Source organism: Podarcis raffonei, chromosome 11 (genome assembly GCF_027172205.1).
Source record: "Podarcis raffonei isolate rPodRaf1 chromosome 11, rPodRaf1.pri, whole genome shotgun sequence".
Taxonomy (NCBI): Eukaryota; Metazoa; Chordata; class Lepidosauria; order Squamata; family Lacertidae; genus Podarcis; species Podarcis raffonei.
Window position 1 is genome coordinate 16,183,040 of NC_070612.1, and position 22,159 is coordinate 16,205,198.

At 42.9% G+C, this 22,159-nt stretch overlaps 1 protein-coding gene and 1 long non-coding RNA gene across 2 annotated transcripts in view; one reads left to right on the forward strand and one right to left on the reverse strand.

Moving 5' to 3' along the window:
- Positions 1–1,012: 1,012 nt before the first annotated feature.
- Positions 1,013–3,285, forward strand: LOC128423388 (uncharacterized). Its single transcript, XR_008332742.1, has 2 exons — positions 1,013–1,741; positions 2,511–3,285. It is a non-coding gene; the product is annotated as an uncharacterized LOC128423388 (long non-coding RNA).
- Positions 3,286–11,378: 8,093 nt separating this feature from the next.
- The window catches only part of MTMR12 (myotubularin related protein 12), a 36,463-nt gene continuing 25,682 nt past the window's right edge, over positions 11,379–22,159 (reverse strand). Inside the window, exons 12-16 of the mRNA XM_053408474.1 lie at positions 21,070–21,140; positions 15,619–15,791; positions 15,000–15,167; positions 13,816–13,977; positions 11,379–12,530 (exon numbers count right to left, since the gene is read on the reverse strand). Coding sequence (XP_053264449.1) covers positions 11,958–12,530; positions 13,816–13,977; positions 15,000–15,167; positions 15,619–15,791; positions 21,070–21,140 — 1,147 coding nt within the window. The 3' untranslated portion in view covers positions 11,379–11,957. The remainder of the gene's footprint in view (positions 12,531–13,815; positions 13,978–14,999; positions 15,168–15,618; positions 15,792–21,069; positions 21,141–22,159) is intronic.

Below are 22,159 nucleotides of genomic sequence, written 5' to 3' on the forward strand. Positions count from 1 at the left end.
AAAGCACACATTCTACTCATGTAAAAACACGCTGGGCCGGATTGAGAAGGCGATTGGGCCGCATCCTGCCCATGGACCTTAGGTTGCCTACCGCTGATCTACATCAAGGGGAAGAAAAAGCTACATCGGGATCTGCGGATACTGCCTCAGTTGCCTCCTTTTACCTCATGGGTGAATGAATACCTGAATGAATACAGTGGTACCTCGGGTTACATACGCTTCAGGTTACGTACGGACTCCTCTAACCCAGAAATAATACCTCAGGTTAAGAACTTTGCTTCAGGATGAGAACAGAAATCGTGCTCCGGTGGCACGGCGGCAGCAGGAGGCCCCATTAGCTAAAGTGGTGCTTCAGGTTAAGAACAGTTTCAGGTTAAGAACAAACCTCCAGAGCGAATTAAGTACTTAACCCAAGGTACCACTGTATTGTCATGGAGGTCTGCTGCCCCTGCGGATCCGGCTGCCTGAGGCAGTCGCCACACCTTCCCTCCTGAGTGGGCTGGCCCTGCACACACCACATTGCTCAAGGGAAGCAAGTCAATTCACTGCATAAAAATGCCTCTTGAGCATATAGTGCATATTCCTGAGAGTTTGGGCATCCTGTATTGTTCTCCTCCTGGGCCCTGTTTTTGTGATCATGTTGTTTCAGCCCCAGTGTTGTGGTTGAGGTTGACCCTTAGCCCCTGTGATTTGCATCAAATTTTTATTGTGCTGGTCTCACACGTTTATTGTGGGTTGAGTTTTATGGAATGCCTTTGGATTTCCTTGTTCCATTTTTCACTGTTTAGGGGTGAGCAGTAAGGTGGCCAAGTTCGCTAACCCAGGGTCCATATTTCCTTTTGAGGCACAACAGAGACTGGGGTGTGTTTATGATAGATTATTTGCAGATTTATACAACCTGAGCCTATGATGGAAGGGTTTCCCAGCACTACCCTCCAAGAGGATCATTCTTCTCCCATAGGCTGCCTTTCTCTCCAACCCACTGCTTTACTATCTCCATTACATCACTCCTCTAGGCTACATTGCTTCTATTGCTTACACCCTCTCTGCCATAAGCTCTCCTTATCTGTAAAGGGAGGGGCCCTACTCAATTGGTGCCTTAACTCCCAGTTCCTTTGATGTCTTAATGGTCCATTACTCCAAGTGATCACCTCATGCAGGAGGTTATTCCTGGCTTTATTAGGTTTTGCCATTTGCTTATTCCAGAGGATTAGATGCACCTACTACACAGCTGAAATATGCACAGGTTGAGCACAGTTTTAACACTAAGTCTTAGTTAAATTCTAACATTAGCTCGATCCGGGAATTTTAGGGGAATTCTAGCACCCACAACTCCTGAAAATATGTGCGTGTGTGTGTGTGACACACACACACAGAGAGGAAAGGTGGGCAATTATACAGCTGTCTTGTAAGAAGCTGTCAAAAGAGAGATTGTGCTGGTATTTGTATGGTTAGTCACTAACTGAGCAACCCTAACCAGGCAGATGCATTCCTGGCTACCAAGGCAAATCTCACCTAGTCTGAGACACCTTTGTTCATGTCAGCAGTCTATTCATGTTAGTGTTGCAGTGTTAAGAGTAGCTAACTCATACATCTATTTTTATTAGCTTTTTCTTCTTCAGAGAAGCTGTGTTACACGGCTCCAACCTTTAAAAAGGTTTTTTAAGTATGCACCTCCAGTGGAGTCTTTCTGTGATCGATAAGCAAATAAACCGCATCAGGGAACTATATACCATGTACCGTATTTTTCGCACCATAGGGCGCACTGGACCATAGGGCGCACCCAGTTTTTAGGGGGGGAAATCAAGAAAAAAATCTTTCCCCCCCCAGCCCCAAAGAGCAGCGTACAGGCTGCGCACAACCTCTCCCTGCCGGAGGGGTTGCGCGCAGCTATGGCACAAGCCAAGGCAGGGGGCGGGATGGATCCCGCTAGCTGTTTTGGCTTCCCCTTTAGCCCCACACAGCCTCCCCCTCCCGGGAGAGGCTGCGTGGGGCTAAAGAATCCATAGCCCCGTGCAGCCTCTCCTTGCCGGAGGGGTTGCACGCAGCTATGGAGCAAGCCAAGGCAGGGGGCGGGATGGATCCCGCTCACTGTTTTGGCTTCTCCTTTAGCCCCACGCAGCCTCCCACTCCCGGGAGAGGCTGCGTGGGGCTAAAGAATCCATAGCCCCGTGCAGCCTCTCCTTGCCGGGAGACGCTGCGCAGGGCTTTCCTGGGAGGTGGGGGGATTCCCCCACCTCCCGCAAAACCGGCAGAAGCCGCGCGCACTTTAAAAGGGCTGCACGGCTTCTTCTGGCTTTTCTGGGAGGTGGGAGAAGGGACTGATGCGGCCAGTCAGTCCCTTCTCCCTCCTGTGGAAAAGCCCGCAAGAGCGCACGGAGCTTGTGTGCAGCTCTTGGGGGCTTTTCCCGCCTGCCTCCCCCTGCATTCGCTCCATAGGACGCACACACATTTTCCCTTGCTTTTTAGGAGGGAAAAAGTGCGTCCTATGGTGCGAAAAATACGGTAAGTGTCTATACGTATCAGCACATGGAGTTTCTAATATAGACAAATGCCATCAGCCAGCCATGTTCTCTTCTAATGTTCTCCACACTACTTCTCCCTCCAGCAGACATTCAGCATTCTGTAGCCACTGAGAATTGCCTCACTAGGACTATCACGTTTTCTTTCCTAAATATTCCTAAATAATTATTCTCTCTTTTTTATTTCTCTTTCTTTTTCTTTCTTTCTCCTTTTCTTCTGGATCTATGTTTTATTTCACTTAGATTAATGTTTTAGTCTGGATAAAAAATATATTTGATAATCTTCTTTATATTTCTCTTTATAAACTCTAATAAATTTTTTCAAAGAAAAGAATAGAATCCTATACAGCACCAAAGGCAGCCTTAAGTGCTTGAGTGCCTGTTCTTTAAGCTGGAAATGTTGCAGCACATCCTTAGACACTCTGCTGCAGGTACCATAGAAAATATCCCCTGCTATGTTTATGATAGAAGACTAGAATTATTGGGCCGGATAGCTGTCATAAACCTGGGGTATCAGCTCATAGTCACTGTGTGACTGCTATTATCCAAAAAAATACTCTTAGGACCAGTTCACATTGCTCCATAAATGTTATACCCTTAACCATGCAGATACATACTTTAGGAAACTGTGATTGACTGAAGTTCCTTGTTAAATGTACACATAATAGCACACACAGTTTTGCCTTTGCGTAGGTGAAATGGCCGTGCCGTTTTTGCGATGGAAGTCTAATGTTATAAAAAGAGAGAGTGCATGAATATGTCAGTACAGTATATCTTGTCTTTACTGCATTTGACCACAATGCCTTCACTGTGTTTCCCTATTAATATGCATAAATAATAGTCCAGAACTCTGGAGTGCATATGACACAAACAGAATGCTTCTGTAAATGTAGAAGTTTTCACATAAAGTGATAAGCTTGAAGAATAAATTGCTAATCAGAAAATGGCAGTGTTGGGGAGCCAGTTTCAAGCTGAATGAACCTATATTTATGAAATGACAGGATAGGCAGCAATGGCAATTCCAAAGAAGGCATATAATTATACACTCATTAACATGCATTAGTATGATTTCAATCAAACAGTGCAAAATTACAGTGAACCAGAGGGGAGGGTTTAATAATGCCCAGCACAAAAAAAACCCCTTAAAGTACATTCAAATGTACCTTTTTAAGGAGTACCCCCACATGAACAGTAAAGTACTTAATAACTCCAAGCATTTAGAAAGCACACTTTAGGGGTCCAAACACTTTCTTACCTCATCCCTGTAATCCTGAAAATAAATCTGCAAGCCAGCATTATCCCCATGTTGCAAATGGAAGACTGAAGCAGAGACAAAATTGTGACTTGCAGAAGATCACTTAGTTTACTGTTGAGAAAATTGACTGGCATCTTACAGATACCTGGGGCAGAAATCCTTGTGACCTGCTGCAAATCTCTCTGCAGCAAATATATTTATCGGCATTTTATTACTTAAAGCAGTTTTATCCCACTCTTTATTCAAAAAGGTTCCTAGTGCAGCTCATAATCTAAAAACCACAACCAACAAGGAAAACAGGTATTGGCTGAGGGAGGAAAAGAGCAAGCTCAGGTTCTTAAAATTAGTAGTTCTTAAAATTACAGCGTGTTACCAGATAAAAACCCATTATCTTATGTACATATTCATGGACCTTCTAATCTGGCGACCATTACTGGTGATGATTGCACACCACAGATGTTACCGCTTACTTGGGAAAATTACCCCAAAACTTAGATCAATAATTATCTTGATAATCTTTCTCATGTAGAGGAACCAACAATGTTCACACAAACTGATGTGGTTTAAATATTTACACAACATGACAATCCATTGCTGCTAATGGGAATGAGCCTAACAGCAGCATGACATGTTTTTTTGGGTGTGTGCATGTGTGATGTCTATGTCAGAAACAAAAGAATCAACATACCAAGATGGACATAAAAGCAAAATGTAAGTGTGGCCCTTAGTATTAACAGGGCATATATATCACATCCAGGAATACACGGTCATCACAATGCATGTTTATGACATATTCAGTGTTCATAGTCCAGACAAATGGTCTAATTTCCACTTCTTAAACCTATTAGCCAAGCCAATGTATCCCTTCAAAACAACATTTGAGAAAGGGGAATTGGGAGGGGGGCGGCTCACAGTTAATATATGAAAGGAACTCAGCATTAATTTTGTCTGAACCATGACAGGGATAAAAGGGTTATGCTTCCCCTGCCCATGTTCTGCTGTCCTGATGAAAATTGGGGAAAGGAGCTTACATATGTTTAGCATCATGTGTTCACCTATTAGATGGGATGCCCAGCACTTACAGAGTCTCCCTCACCTAACATTTTATTTTGAGCATGTGATCCGGAAAACTGTTTACTTGGGAGAAGACACTGAACTCAGCAGGACTGAGTTAAAAAGCATTATTCTGCCACCCTCCCAGGATACTGAAAACAGGATAAAACCCCTCCCACGCTAGATCACACTGACAGGTGCAAGAAAATGCAATATGCAATTCTTGCTGCTTACAGCTGGAAGGTTTACATGCAGTTTCACATTGGTCATACGTGTGAAACAGTAATACACTATGATTGCAGTGTGACCTGTTGGGATACAGAACCCAATATTTAATCCCATTTAGAGGGGAGAATTTGCCCTCTAAATTAACACTTAAATAGGCTTCAATTCAGTCATACCTATCCATTGGGTGGAGAAGGACAACGTATTTACCCAACATTCCCTTTGAAAAGCAAATCTGAATTTTAAAACCTAGCAGAAGATTTATGATTTACCGGTAATTCAGATTAACATAATCAGATTAACATAATTACCAGCAGTTCCCGGACAAACAGAATTTGCACACTCTTTTTTCTACATACTGCATAGATCAAAGTGACTCTCAACTTCAAACACAATTTATCCTTTGAAGTTAGCCAGTGAAGTATGTGCTTATAATATGGATATACCTGTTAAGAGATAACTGGTTTCTGCATTGCGGTCTCCCCTCTTCCCCATTGCACCACTGTAACAGAACTTTTAGGGGTCCTGCTTCAACCTCTGCATTCATGAAGGTCTTGGTCTCTCTCTTTTTCTCTCACCCACACATCTATGAAAATACCCAGAATCACAGACAGCAAAACCTAGCACATGAAAGTTGAAGAAGCGTCTCCACAAAATTGAAACTTGCTGCATAGTCCCCAGGGTATGGTCTGAAAGCACACGAGGTGCTACATTGCTGGTGTGGGTCTGGTTATTTATTGCATTTCTATTCAACCTTTTCTCCAAGCTCAAGATGGTGTACAAGCTTATCCCTTTTGTCCATTTTATTCTCACAACCACCCTGTGAAGTAGGTCAGGGTGTGTGACTGCAGCAATGTAAGGCCAGTGTAAGGAGCATGATCTGAAAACTCCCCTTTTAGTTGCCAAATGCATGCCCTAAATCATGGGTCAGCAAACTAAGGTCCACGGGCCGGATCAGGCCCAATTGCCTTCTAGATCCGACCTGCGGACGGTCCAGGAATCACCATGTAGATCACCAGCACGTGCATTCTTTCCCTCTCCCTCACACGGCGGCACTTCTCCTCTCAGGGACGGAGCAATCTTGTCCCATGACGAGCGCCATCGACGGCAGGAGTCAGCTCACTCGCCTGCTCGCCTCAGCAGGGTTGCGCTGTGAAGGGGGCGTGTGATGCCAGTGGCTGCTGCGTTTTCCTCCTGCTCCTCCTCCCTCTCCATCAGTCTACCCTTCCTTCTCCGCGCCCCTTTTCCACACCGCTTCCATGTGCGCTTTTTTTGTCACCGCCTGCCTGCCTGCCTCCTTCATTTCTCCCATGGCATTCAGGCGGGTCGTTGTGGTGGCTGCAGCCGCCGCTTGTGGGTTGGTGGGTGGCTCTGTCTACTCCGCAGTCCCTTTTGGGAAGCAGAAGCAGCAGCAGGTGTGGTGGGTAAAAGCTCCAGCGACACCCCGGTTCCCCAACCTCCGTCCACGGTTCATCTGCCGGGGCTGCTGTTTCTGTCTTCGCCAGCCAACACAGCCTCCTACCCTGCCACGGCGCCTGGCTGGCTGAAGAAGCCCAGCTGCGGCTATTGGGACGACAACTGGGACAGGTAAAGCCAGGCATAGGCAAACTCGCCCTCCAGATGTTTTGGGACTACAACTCCCATCATCTCTAGCTAACAGGACCAGTGGTCAGGGATGATGGGAATTGTAATCTCAAAACATTTGGAGGGCCGAGTTTGCCTGTGCCTAGGTAAAGCAAAGCACCTTCAGGCCTCTTTGCAGGCGGGAGAAAATCGTTCAATTTTTTTCCAAAATATAGTCCGGCCCCCAACAAAGTCTGAGGGACAGTGGACCGGCCCCTGCTGAAAAAGTTTGCTGGCCCCTGCCCTAAATGCAAGAGATAGGGATAGCTATGTAATAAAATAAATAGCTTTGCAACTAAATCTATAAATTGACTAGGTTTTTAGGCAGTATCCTGGCCTTAAGAGTTTATGCACTCTGGGGTGCTAGGGTACACTTTCCCATTGTGACAGTTGCTGGGAAGCAGTATTGTCACTAACATCTTCAAAGTAAAAAGTTAAAAAGGAGCTTGAGAAGGGAATCTAGCAAGTAGTATCAGCATATCAGCGCCATCTGATGATACGATCTCTTTCCAAAAGAAGGCTATGTGCTTCCATTGTTATTTGTTGAAGTACGTCAATTATGGGTACACAAAAAGTCTTCTGCAGCCCAGCCGATCAAACTGGTACATTTTCATCACCCTTTTCCATTCCATGAAGGCATTCATGAGATAAGGAAATCTTTAGCACAGCAGTTCAAACTTTCCCCCTGCACTCCTTGAAAATTGCCCAGGGTCATGGCCAACCACTCAATGATTTTTCTGCCTGTTATAGCAACTGAAATGCACTGTGGCAGCTCATACATGCTGTTTGTTTTTAATTATATTTCTATTCCTTTTATTTCCTGTTGTATTTCATTGCATTACAATTTGCATGCCATAGAAGTGTCCTTCACATGGACCACCTCAATGAAGCTTGCAGGCCATTAGTGATCTGTGGAACCCCTGCTCTAGCAAAAGAACCCTAAAAAGAATGGCAATTTTTCTTCTAAGGCTTATTGCACGGTAAAATCTCTGGAAAGAAGCACAATTTGCTACTTTTCCGTAGCAACTGAGATTTGCTTAAAATTCTCTTATCTTTGTGGATATATAATTCTTAAGTTATGAGGCTGCTAATTTTGTATTGGCTTTGTGCCCTCAAGTACACTGGGGAGAAAGGATCCAACAGAATGTGGCTACAAAACAGAAAGGCACTGGGTGGGAAAATCCTAGCAAATGCTGACTACAGGCAGGCCCTGTGCCCAAGCTGAGAGCTTCCTGTTCTTAAAATAAGGTCTGCCTTCTGAAGAGCTACTGTTAAAAAGTTTGCAAGCCTTCAAGTATCCCTCCCCCTCCCTGCAAATCTTTAAGAGGAAAAGCCACTTCAGACATGAAACAACAAGAACAGGAAGCAGAAACACAGCTGGCTTGTGCTTCCTGTTCCCTTTTCCATCTCTATTGCATTTGAGCTTCCCCCCCCCCCCATGCATATGACATGGGAGTAGGCTGTGCAACTCCTTAGGACATAAGCGGAAAACTGCCCTCAAATGGGGCAAGGGAGCAGGAATCACAAGACCAGAAATCTTCCAAAGTCCTATCAGTCCAGTAAACCCAAGTACATGTGCCTGCTAACTGTACTTCAGCTTGTTGCTGTTGCCTATATATATGAAAATGGGAACCTTCAAAAACAGGTTGTTATTTAGGTTTAGTTTCCTGCCATGTGATGTAGACGCAGAAGAGGTTACAATAAATATACATATATTCCAAACTAAGCTAATCCACCTCAGCTTTTACAAAATCAGCTCTTAATTCATCTTAATATAACAGGAGTCTAGTGAGTTAGGTCTTGTAACACTGAGTACTTAAAGTGACCTTTATTTCCAAATCCACATTTCTATTGATATGAGTTGGGGGTGCCTGATTTCCCTAAATTCCTGGATTTAGTAAATGTTAGAATTTAATGAATCTTTGGAGTTAAATGAAGTTAGACTCTTAATACCTGGACCCAGCTTCCTGTGTTCATGAGATCCCCATAGCAGAGAACAAAGACAGGGAGATGACAGCCGGCAAATGGGAAGAGCACTGCCCTGAGCCAGTTACAGACAAAGTAGAGCTTAGAATTTCAGTGGTGGTGCTGTGACCTAGAGAGAAAAAGTGGCTGCTGAATGCAAGCAAGCTACAAAGTCAAAGCCATGGCTGGCCAATTGAAAAGTCCTGCTGGTTAGGAGTAAACACCTCAACAGAAAAACCTCCCAACACACCCATTTTCATCAGAAAGGGAGGGTACTAGCAGCCCCATTGCTGAGCAGGGGCTGCAGGAGTTTTTCCTCCCCTGATATAAAGAGGTGGGGGACATGCTTCCAGTGCCCCCCATCCTCCTTCAAATGGTAGATCCAGATTGCTGCAAAGCTGCTGGGATGCTCCCCACTTCTGCAGCTTCCAAGTTAGGAGGCTTTGGTCTCATTTTTGCTCATGGTCTTGTTGGTGTGGCTAGTAGGACAGTGGCACGAGACAAATATTCTGGAGCAAGCTAAAAAGGACACTTATTTGTCCAGTCATTTGGGACTTAAAAGGATTTGAAGCAGATGTCTGCTAAGCTGATTACAGTGGCTGTGTTGAAAAGTTATTTTCAATTGTTGTGGCTTTTAAACATCGTTTCATAGTACTGTGTGCATTAGCTGCTCTGTGCTCCTGTTCAGAGGAAGGGCAGAGTACAAAAATGAAATAATAAATCATGGTTGCCTGGCGGCAGGGCCACATGTGACTGTATAGAGCGTAACTGTTGAGGCCTGTAGATCAGGGGACCTGGTCTACCAGCATAGATCAAATTGTAGTCCAACATCTAGAAGGCTACAGGCTCCCCATCCCTGCTGTACATGGCAGTGGGTTACATGCAAGGTATGACTACGCAGAAGGCAAGTTTTGTATGGATCTGCACTTCTGCTGTTGATTATCAGGAATTCTGAAACCAATGGTAAGGTTACTGCATCCATTAGTACTGCAAAACACTAGAGCCAGGGATTCCCCAATTTGTGTCTCTAGCAGTTTCTGAACTACAACTCCCATCATCCCTAGTTATCAGGACCAATGGGTGAGGGTGATGGGAACTGTAGTCCAAAAACTGCTGGAGACCCAAGTTGGGGAAACCCTGGACTAGACTATGCAAACAGCTTAATCGTTGATATTGACAAAGACACTTTTCAAGTTAAAATAGTAAAAGTACACTTTATTAAACAAATACATTTGTCCAAATAGTCCATTAAAGTAAACAGGAAGAGTTTTTTTTCCTTTAGTACTGTTAATGCTAAGCTTGTATTCAGTGTAAAACTGGGAGGTATAAAACAGAATACCAGAAAATTCAGTATAGTGAATTAAATATGTTTCCATCCACAGTGGTGTGTTCTGATCATATCAATACCATACTCGTTCCTATTAGAGTGGAGCAGTTCCATAAGCCATTATAAAAATCCCTCCATATCCATGAGTTTCCTATATACACAATACTTGACAGCTTAAATATAAATACATTTCCACGACCAATATATTACAACTGTTTAGCTGTCAAAGGAAATGTTTTTTAAAAAACAACCTTTCCATCGTTAGTGTTTTTCACCCAAAGTGAACTCAAAATCATAATCAAGTAGCTATAAAATGTACAGCCTGTACTAATTTGAGAGAAACTCCTGTATAAATGCTAAATAAATTTTAAGAAACAAAAGTGTGCAATGCTAGCTTTCGGAAGGCTCATATACAAATAGAATTATTGTGTTTTAAGAATACTGAAAGCTCAAGGAGCTTACAGTAGCAAAATGCATAAGGCAACATAGATTCTGAGGTTTCCATTTGGCATTCATCTATACCAGGGTAGCTCTAAGTAGCTCTCCAGATGTTGTCTACAACTCCCATCATCCACAGCTTAGGCTGATGAGATTTGGAGTCCAATGACATCTGGAGAGCCACAGGCTAGCTACCCTGATTTACACCAATCCACTCTTTTGGAAGTCTAATCTTAGCTCCCAATACAACGTAAAAAACAAGCAGGTATAGCACACTGGATATACTCCAAGGCAATGCTTTAAAACTGTACCTAGAATCTCATTGGGCTAGTACAATAACCACTTGTGCACTGTCATATCCATGAAGCTCCAGCCCTCCAAGGAGGAAGGGTTACTAAGAGCCAATTCTATCTTGTGGGCTACTTCTGGATTTATGTACATTAAGACTTTACCCTCTAGACTTCTCAAAGCCTCTATTTCAGAGCTGAATTATCTGCTTGGTATAGGCAGACAAAACTTAATAAGCAGTTTTCATATGGCTTTTATAACTGAGGTACTGTTGTGACAACATCCAGCAATTCAACTCCAATGCATAAACTTTTACATTCATAGCTAGCTTTAATGTCATGTTTATATAAAATAGCAGTACTGGATGACAAATCCAGTTTCAAAGCTGAATATAGCTCTTTAGTTGCCTTTCCTAAAGTAAGGACTTGAGATTCAGTGCAAGCTACTGGCGCTAGTGAGGAAGTTCAACATGAGCACCCTATGCAATCTGGAAGAAAAAGTCTGGCTTATTGTCATCTTTTAAGTTCTACCCCATCCTGTACTTGGATAGTGTGTGTTCCAGACGTCACACACCAAGGCGGCAGGATAATAACATGATGGAAACAAAAGAAGACTGGCACAAGAGATTGTTATCTTAAGTTACTGAAAACTAAGACACTTATTAAGATACAACAATGAACAAGTAGGATGAATGAGAGAAACACCTAGTATTTCTCTAGTTGGGAGTTTTAAAAAGGCAGGTATGACCCTGTCAAGTTCATTAAAAACAAAACAAAACAAAACATGGCACCTGATTCTTCTTAGAAACGCCGGGGGGTGTCTTTCAAACAGCACACGTTTTTCTATGCATTATAAGTTGTGCCTGGAAGACACACTTACCTGACTAGGACATTTTAAAATTCTGGTGGATATTTCTGAGACCACCACCCCTTTATGTTCCAACAAGAAGTTTATTATGATTTTGAGAGTGCCCCAACACCTTAACTCTTTCCATGATTGAGCAACTAATTTGTATTTTACTTTATTTTTCAACTGGGCCCTATGCAACACAGCTATGTATCTCCCATGCTTATGGAAAGAACTAATTAAAATGCTTGATCAAAACTCATGTAGAAAATATTGCGGGTGCTCAAGTGAGGAAATCTTCATATGCTAAAAGCTTCATCGGGCAGAAGGGAAAGCCACTGCCAGGAAACCAATTTTATGTTTGGAGAGAAGTGTGCCAGTACTTTCATTTCTGTTTGTGAGCATAAGCCTCACATCAAACATCCCCTAAATCAACATACTCATCATCTCTCCTAGCCAAGTCCTCACCTTCCAAATCTTTCCAGGTGCTCGTAGGTAAAACTGGCTTGAGGGAATGTCTTTGAAGCCCAGCAAATGGAAATAAAGCAGACAGGCGAGCAGGATTTCTCTGGAAGGGAGACTCTGCTGCAGCGCCCTCCTCTGAGAGACTCTGGCTGCGTTGTTCATCCATTTGCTTCTGCAAACCTTGCACATCCTCCATCACATCCCAGACTTTTGTTGCAGTGGCAACTGTCCCACCACTAGGCAGCTGAGCTTCAGGGATCCATCGCAAGTATCTCTGCGCCCACACTTTGATTTCTGGTCCTTCTAAGCGTGGCAGCAGGATTCCATGGACATCAGCAGGTTTGGAGTGCCAACTCTCATAAAATTCTCTGGAGGTATTCTGCAGTTCGTCGGCAGATGTTATCAGCCTGCTGATCCTTTTGCCAAGGAGGTTTTTTATTAACTGGTCCGTTTCTTCCTTAAAAAACCCTCTTTTGGGGGACGGTTTTGTTTGTGTCAATGGTAAGGAAAGCTGCCGTTGATGCTTTTTGTAAAAAAAAGAAAAAAGAAGGGGGGAAAAGGATGAACATAGGCAATAGTTTAGTTTAAGACAGATTTAAGTTGCATTTTAACAGCTATCATAGCCTACAACTTACCAGTGTTTTGGTAAAAATATAGCTAAGCAGCTATAACACAACACATTACTCAGCCAAGTAAGAAAGTTCCTGAGAATATCAACCATCTCTTCTCAACTGAGATAGTGTTTTGAGAGAGGAGTGAAATTAGAATTAAATTTAGTTAACTAACAAAAACATTTAATGGGTCAGTAAGTCAAGACACTGCCCCTCAGAAAACAGGATAACTGGCCACATCTTTGAAAGTTTTTACAAGTTATTGAAAAACTGCCTAAATCTGCTCAGCAAAACAGTTGCAGATTTCAGATGCATACCAGTCAGGCAACTCACTAAACCCCCTGTTGCAGTTCAAAAAAGGATTATATCCTTTCCCATCAAATTGTGAAAGAATTCACCTGGCATGCTTAAGACTGCAAATCCTTTAGTGGTTCTCAAATGAAAAATTATTTGAGGGCACATACAAAATATACTGATGTATACTTTTTAATTAAATAACTATTTGCATTTTAAGTTTTTTGTTATGGGTTAATTTCAAAGTTAATCCCAAAGACCAGAAAATGGCTGTGATGCAGCAGGTGACGCTGTGGGTTAAACCACAGAGCCTAGCGCTTGCCGATCAGAAGGTCGGCGGTTCAAATCCCAGCAATGGGGTAAGCTCCCATTGCTCGGTCCCTGCTCCTGCCAACCTAGCAGTTCAAAAGCACAAAGTGCAAGTAGATAAATAGGTACCGCTCCAGAGGGAAGGTAAACGACGTTTCTGTGCACTGCTCTGGTTTGCCAGAAGCTGCTTAGTCATGCTGGCTACATGACCCGGAAGCAGTACGCCGGCTCCCTTGGCCAATAAAGTGAGATGAGCGCCGCAACCCCAGAGTCGGCCACGACTGGACCCAATGGTGAGGGGTCCCTTTACCTAATCATATGTTAACACTATTTTACTTAGCTTTATATGGTTAACTCATAGCAATCAATTAAGGCAGCAAATCATGGCAATGATTGAAGTATCTGATGCTGAAAATAATGCAGCAAGATAAGCTGTAAACCTTGCTTTTGATATTGGCACTGAGAAAACTATTTGCAGAAATCCACAGGTTCTACCTTAACTGAACAGTGGGTGACACAAGTCATCAGCCACTGTTATTTACATAAGGCAGAAAAATGATATAGAGTTTTAAGGGTAAGAGTTGGACACCATACCTTTAATCGTGTAGGTTTTTTCTGAATCTTATCATGTTTTGGCTTCTCAGCATAAAGAGGATTATTCAGCAAGGCTTGTGCCTCAGGTCCAAACTGCACAGACCAGTCCCAAACATGAAGATAACTAAGTTTGGTGCCTTCTGTATTAAGGCTTCCTCCATACTATCAAAGAAAAACAGACAAGAATTAGAATCTTGGATATATTTCTAATAAGCATCAGTTCATACTAGCTCTTTACTGCAAGTAACATCTTTACTTCAGCAATTTCAGCTCCCTCAACCACCTCTCTGGTCTGCGTAGACTTAGCAGGATTTGAACACATTTCTCAACATGGCATTGTATAACTTCACTGTACCAAGCGTTTCTGTACACCTAGTCGAACAGAAAATCTACTTGATCCAGGACATGGTCTGAAGGCATATGACAGTCATGGGTTATCTAAAGTTAAACAGCTCTGGTCAGTCTGGATGGGAGACTACCTGGGAATCCCATGCTACCTCAAATAGTATGAGGAGGGAAAGGGTGGATACGTAAAAAATAAATAATTTCTTCAGCCATTGATTTTTAAAGACTTAAGTGGTAATATTGCACTCAAGTATAACCTTCCTTCAAAGAAGGACCCGGTTAGATCATAATTCTTTTGAAACCGTGGCAGAGGAACAACTTTCAAGGTATCTTGTTCACATCCATCCTTGAGAAGTGACACTCAGGATTCCTATAGCTCATGAAAGCACTGAAGGAGAGAATTGGGGGGGTGTCCCCCTCTGAATAGGATAGAAGGTAGTTTGCTTCAATCATACTGACATCTGTGCAATACAAGACAGATACTACATCGTGTCTGTACAGATTCCAAAATTTTAGTTCTCTTTTTTATATGAAGAGTAACCTTCATGGCTGCAAAGAGTTGAAAGTATGTGAGCAATGTCTGGCGAGGTATCAGAAGCCAGAGAAGGGCTGAAAAGGTTTCCAGCAGAAAGAGGCAGTGATTCAACACACTGCACAACTTTATATACCGTTGTTAGAATGGGTTATACACAGAAACAAAACAAAAACACTAGCATTTGTACCTTATAGAAACAAGGCTTTTATTGGCACTTGATTGTACTGCTGTCATAAATCCAAAGAGAATTCAGCTGCACCAAGACAACCCATCTGTAATTCCCCACAGCCCCCAGTGTTCATACCCTGGTAGTGTCTCTTTGATGCGGAGAATTGAAGAAGAAGGTGCTAAATATTGGAATGTACAGACTATCCGACAAGACAGTTAGGTAAGTCTCTGTAAATTCAAAGGCTAGTGAATACTGTTGAACCAACTGCCATACACAATCCAAGAACAACAAGAAAAGTGGTGCCTAAAAGAAAAGAAAAAACCAGACGTTATGCAATAGATTATGTGGGGTATTTGATGCATTGAGTTCACCAAGACTGAACCTACCCAAGGGGGTATTCCATGTGATACCCTTTCCTCATTGACCTTTGTCAACTTAAGTATGGCTGGTGGGGACGAGGAGGAGTTATTTTTTACATTGTAGGTCTTGGCCTGGGCCTAGTCTCATACCCATTTCTAAAGGCCATGTTACATAGGCAGGCTCCTTATTTAGGGCTCTTAAGGTACAGAGTTATACTATACTGTACTATCATTTTTCTAAAGTCCAAATTAAGTTACTTCAAAAACATACTACGTTGTTACTGTTGAATAGCTGAACGCAGTATTTCCATTATGATTCTCAGCCTTCCCCCTTTAATACCATCCTAGAGGATATGGTTTTGCACAAAGACTTCAAGAATTTCATTTTGTCATACCTCCTCTCTATCAGTTTGCCACAGATGGTTACACCGATCCAGAAAAGCATGTCCTCCCATGATCCATTCTTTTTGAATAAGACTCTGAAATCCCAGCTTAGTTCTGCAGTGTGCATCCATCATAACTTGAACCAGGCAGGAGATTACACAACACAGGTCAGAAGCATTCTCTTCTGAAGAGAAAAAAGAAATGGAAGCATTTGAGACACGACAAATCCTTTTATAAACACTTGAAGGAACTATATAAATTGCAAAAATTAACAGTTCCTACTTAAAACTTGGTACCTACAATAAAGGATTGGCCACTTCAGGATTCTTGACAAATGGGGTTTACTGAACCCCCCCAACTCTGCCCCTTTCTATTAAGAGACCTTTTACCTCAAACTGACCAAGAATAGCATAGCGTAGCATAGTGTGACTAGATATAGTAGTAGTGACCAAAATACAGGCGCCCCACACGCATGTGTGAAAATCATTTAAGTGGGGAGCACCCTTTATGTGTCCTGTTTGCTGATCTCTTCTCCAATCCATATAAAAAATACTGTACCCAAAATATCCACAACTGGAACTGAAACTCTGGGGGCGGCTGGAGGCTGGAAGACATGCGGAAAAGTGTGCTGCACTACCCCACACATCAGCTGTCAGGCAAGGAGGCTGAGCAGTGTAAACAAAGCCCTGCTGGAACTCCAGTCTCTTTTCCACCTTCACTAAAGTCCAATTATGGCTCTGGGAAGGGTCTCCTCATGAGCCAAATGTATTCTCCAGCTCTCTCCTTCCATTTCCCAGTATGAAATTATTTATTCCCCATCACTGCCCATATACATGGTTGCACACAAGTTGATCGTGCATAAGTGGAAGGATACCTGTATTGCTTTCTCAGAAACACAGTACTTTGGCTATTTTTACTTCATAGTCCTTTGGGTGAAATTTCATATTCACTAGTAGAACAAATCTCAGATGTTTCCCTTTCATTCTTGATTATGTCAACTAGGGATATAGATTCCCAAAGCAGCACACAAACTATTTCACAGTGGTCAAGGCAAACCCCAGCACAGATCACAGTAAGATTTCATAACACATAGCTGAAAAACCTCGTACAATGTTCTAAATGCTGCATGTGGAAAGAACACAACTGTGTGCAGGATGCAAGATTGAAGAAGCAAGTTTGGAAAGATTGCATAATGTTTTCACCAAAGAGAAAGCTACTTAAAAGTAGCCAGTTTTGAGCTTGCTTAGTGTAGGGGTGGGTGAATCAGTCCATTTCTGGCCTGTGTCAGTCTTCCATACGTACATTCATAAGTCTGTTCTAGCCTGTTTGTGCAATAATCCAATGTTTAAGTGTGCCAAATATGTATTTAAATACATATTCTATCTCAATGCATGCATTTCTAAACATGTTTTATCCCAAAGTGGGCATTTTACTGCAATCTTTAAGCCAATAACTTCCAAAATTCAGAGAAGAGTGATAATTATGTCAATGCACTTAATTGTTGGGGAGTTGGTTTGTTTCAAAATGCAGACAGGATGAATGTTCCCAGTCCTAGCTGAATGGCACAGTTACCAATTAGCCACAGTGCTAAATGCCAGCCTCCCTAATCTACCCATCTGTAGGCTAACCAACAGTACTCTACTCACAGGTGGAGAAAAATGGGACAGCAGAAAACAGGGTCTTCACTGAAAGAAGGAAAATAAGGAGATGAGACAGAAGGAAGATGCAGGTGTCCAGCCAAAATAAAATCTCAAAGTAATATGCTAAAGTGATTTCCAACTAAGCCGACATTTCAGGATGTAAGGAGGTTACTTAGTAAAAAGCCACAGTAAAGACCCCATAGGCATGCATACATCTACAGTGGTACCTCGGGTTAAGAACTTAATTCGTTCTGGAAGTCTGTTCTTAACCTGAAACTGTTCTTAACCTGAAGCACCACTTTAGCTAATGGGGCCTCCTGCTGCCGCTGCACCACGATTTCTGTTCTCATCCTGAAGCAAAGTTCTTAACCCGAGGTACTATTTCTGGGTTAGCGGAGTCTGTAACCTGAGGTACCACTGTATCCAAGATTTACAGACCCAACTTCAACAAGGGTGCTTATTCTGTTTCCTCTAAAACTAGTTACACCAATGATTTTCAACCAGTGTGCCATGGCACCCTAGGGTGTCTTGAATGATGGTCAGGGGTGCCGCGGGCAACACTGGCCTCTGTCCCTCCTTGTGTGGCTGGCTGTTGCAGAAGCCCTGGCTACAAGCTTCCCAAGCAAATGGTGCCTCTGGGAGGCAGCTCTCTTTGGGGCAGGCAGGGCAGCTCAGAGACCAGGGGCAGCAGCAGAGGCTGCCCAGAGGACTCCCATGGAGAGGGAAGAGGAGAGAAGGATGAGAAAACACTCCACAAGGGAGGGTGTTTGAAAAAGGGTGAGAGACCGCCAGCCCTGCAAGCAAGGAATGACATAACTGGGCTCCTGAGCCCCACAGGGGTGCCAGATAAAACATGTAGTTGGTCAAGGAAGCCATGGACTCAAAAAGGTTGAAAACCTCCGAGTTACACTATCAGGAAATGAAGCATCAACCCAATGAAAGAGTCCAGTGACCACTTACAGAGAGGGCTTATCCCATTTCTTTAGGGCATGACATATATACCTCAAATTATTGGTACAAAAAGGGAAGAACAGATAAAATATGAGGAAACTAAGACGCATAATGTTTCCCCATAAACCATAATTTCACTCAATATGGTTTATAGAGCCAGAGCAAACTTGGATCCCTAAGTAGTACCATTTTGCTTATCCAGGGACTGCAGGTGGGTTTTTCAGTGGAAAGGACTGGCCAGTAACAGTGGGGCAGCCCTGCTCACCTGCCTCCCAAATACTGAGCGTGACTGCTGGTTCCTGAAACAAAGAGGGGGGAAAGCTCAGCACAGTTGAGGAGCCAATCCAATACTCCTACCACCACACTGTGCTGAGCTCCTTCACCTTGCAGCTCTCCCTCTCAGGAACTGGCAGCAACACTATGTTCAGGAGGTAGTGGAGCAATGTTGCTCTGCTTGCACAGCTCTCGCCACCTGCCACGAGGCTGAAAACTGCAGACTGTAGAACAATGGGATCCTGATCTCACCAACTATGCTACATGGAAAGCCACCTTTGAAACTGAAAAGTAAACAATCCTACAGGGAATCCTACAGTTCAAGGAGTGCTTAATTCTGTTTTATATGCTAAACTTTAATGTAAATGAGCTGGTGAGAAATAGTAAGACCTACAGCTCAATCCTACGCATGTTTAGCCATAACATAAACCTTACTGAGCTGAATGGTAACTCCAACGCAAATGATTATAGGATTGCACTAAGGCATTTAGTGAATCAAAGCTTGCTCTTTGAAATCTTAGCTGCTTAATAAATGAGACCCATTCCAGCAAGACTCTAGGAAAATAAAATTTAAAAATTCCTTCCAGTAGCACCTTAGAGACCAACTGAGTTTGTTATTGGTATGAGCTTTTGTATGCATGCACACTTCTTCAGATACATGCATGAACTATTTGTTTTGACTACGGCAGACCAACACGGCTACCTACCTATATCTAGGAAAAGAGTTGGCGAAGACCATGAATGGTAAATACGTGCTAGTGGAAAACACTTCTGCATGTGTGACCTTAGGCACACAAATTTTCAGACTTTTCTATCTAGTGCAGCCTCTCCCACACCCCTTAAAAATGCACCTTTGGGAGTTATGGAACAAAAGCAAAAGCACTTTTCAATAGCCCAAAGCCATCTCTGAAAACAACCAATGGCCTCAGTGAGAATCAACCACCTTGCCTCACAAAAGCAAAAGCACTTTTCTATAGCCCAAAGCCATCTCTGAAAACAACCAATGGCCTCTTGGTCACTTACCAGAGTTTATATCACGCCATGGAAGCATGCATTTCCTCCCTACCATTAATTCTTCTGTCTAAACTAGACTTGAGATATACTGCCACAGACATTATGCACAGTCAATATTAATAGTAGTTAGGGTTGTGGTTTGAATTATGTGCCACAAGACCTATGAATTAGCAGTTCCACCTGGCTGCAGCAAAGGGGGGGAAAGGCAGCAGGCCATCTACATTCCCTTGGAGTAATTGCCAAAGCCCTTCCTTACACAGAACCAACTCCTTCAGTAGCCATCTCACCTGGCCAGACATTTAATGCAACTAAGAAATACTGCCAGAGTTTGTTCTCTATTTTTATCCCATCTCTTTTGCATAAAGTATATTACATTATAAGCCAGCAGGCAGGGACTGTTTTCTTAACCTTGTACAGTGGTACCTCGGGTTAAGTACTTAATTCGTTCTGGAGGTCCGTTCTTAACCTGAAACTGTTCTTAACCTGAAGCGCCACTTTAGCTAATGGGGCCTCCTGCTGCTGCCGTGCCGCCGGAGCCCGATTTCTGTTCTCATCCTGAAGCAAAGTTCTTAACCTGAAGCACTATTTCTGGGTTAGCGGAGTGTGTAACTGGAAGCGTATGTAACCCGAGGTACCACTGTACAATATCCAGAAATCCTAGGAGTTTAGCAAATAATCTAACTGTCAAAATGACTGAACCAACTTCTAGAAAAGATTACCAAACATATAAGCAAACTTGTAATGCACTGTGTTGTAAAAGCTTTATACAAAGTGTATCATCCCAAGTGTGAAATGCACTCTTCTCCCACAAGGATCTGCAAAATCAGCACCTGCACTGTGGAAATTAAGCATTTTGCATGCCCATTTGACAGCCCATGCTGTGTACTTCAAAGTAAACTTCAACTGCAATACCCATAGAATAAGCTCTGCAAGCACCAAAACAATTGGCTGTAAACAACTATTTTGGGAAGTGAGCATACTCTGGGCTCCCTCTGAGACGATTTTGACCTGTTCTCTTTTGGTGGGGAGGAAGTCACCATGAGATCTTAAAACTGCTCATGGCAAATTAATGCCCAAGCACCTACAGCACAGCTTCACGAGAAGACCTGCAAATAAATCTGGGTGCCATCCAAAGCTAAGATCTTTATTTTATTAATTTCAGCAAGAAACCATCTACCACTGAAGTCAGTGGTCCTTCAATTCACTGCTTTGGCTTGATTGTGCTCCAAGCATACTGCAGAGTAAGGCTCAAAACCCCTCGCTTACGATCTTCTGAATACATTTAACATATGAAGTGTACTCAGCTGTAGACCTTAAATATTCAACTCTTCCTCTTTGAATAATCCCCTTGCCTGCCAATGCTATGTGTCAGGTGTCAACTAGAGAAGGGATTGCAACAGCAGCATGGCTACTGTCCAACCCTACAAGTTTTAATAATTCCAGGGCAACTCTAAATATAGAATGCAGTTCATGAAACTCAACTCCTTTCTTCACATATGTTTGAGAACTACTCTACAATTCAGCTACTTAGAGCAGAGCAGCTATGTGGAAGGCACACTGGAAAGAAGAATGTACACAACTTACCTATAAGGAGAACATTTGTATTCTCTGCTTCTAGCAAATCAATAATCTCTACTGCTTTTCTCAGACATCTCCTAGAACATGAATACAATGCTTTAGCACAACTGACAAACATCTCCCACTTCTGTACCCATTTTGGCTGATTCCAGACACAATAAACAGGCCCTATAGTTGATTTCTCTCACAACAATGGAACAGAATTAAACATCTTTTAAAAGAGGAATAAAGGGCATTTTTCTATTTTTCTAACATCCTAAAATGGGCCACAGACTTACATACCAGACTGGTATATCAGTACCCCTTATTTCCTACACTAAACCAATAACCTCATGTCCCCTGTTGAATTGGCCTGACTTAATCCTTAATCCGAGGGATGCGGGTGGCGCTGTGGGTAAAACCTCAGTGCCTAGGACTTGCTGATCGCATGGTCGGTGGTTCGAATCCCCGCGGCGGGGTGAGCTCCCATCGTTCGGTCCCAGCTCCTGCCCACCTAGCAGTTCGAAAGCACCCTTAAGTGCAAGTAGATAAATAGGTACCGCTTTATAGCGGGAAGGTAAATGGCGTTTCCGTGTGCTGCGCTGGTGCTGGCTCACCAGCTGCAGCTTCGTCACGCTGGCCACGTGACCCGGAAGTGTCTTCGGACGGCGCCAGCTCACGGCCTCTTGAGCGAGATGAGCACGCAACCCTCGAGTCGGAGACGACTGGCTCGTACGGGCAGGGGTACCTTTACCTTTAATCCTCCTTTATAGCTTAGTGAAACAAGCTGTGTTCACAACAAATGCTATTTTTAACATTGATACAGTTATTTTAGCCAAACACTCCTGTATTATTTAGGTTTTATGTAAATTCTATCCAGATACGCTTTCCAAAAATAACAATTCTTTGTATTTGATGTAGTTTTATTAGATGTTACTAACATTTTGTTTGCTAATAGTAAACACATTAGTAACATTGTTAAAGATGATGCAGTGCATTTGGTGCATATGAGTTATCAAACCTTTCCTTTTCATTAAGTTGGCTATTTTGTGGAATATAGTCTTGTTTTTCTTTGGTAACAGGAAAAAAATTCTAACCTGTCTCCTTCAAAGGAAAC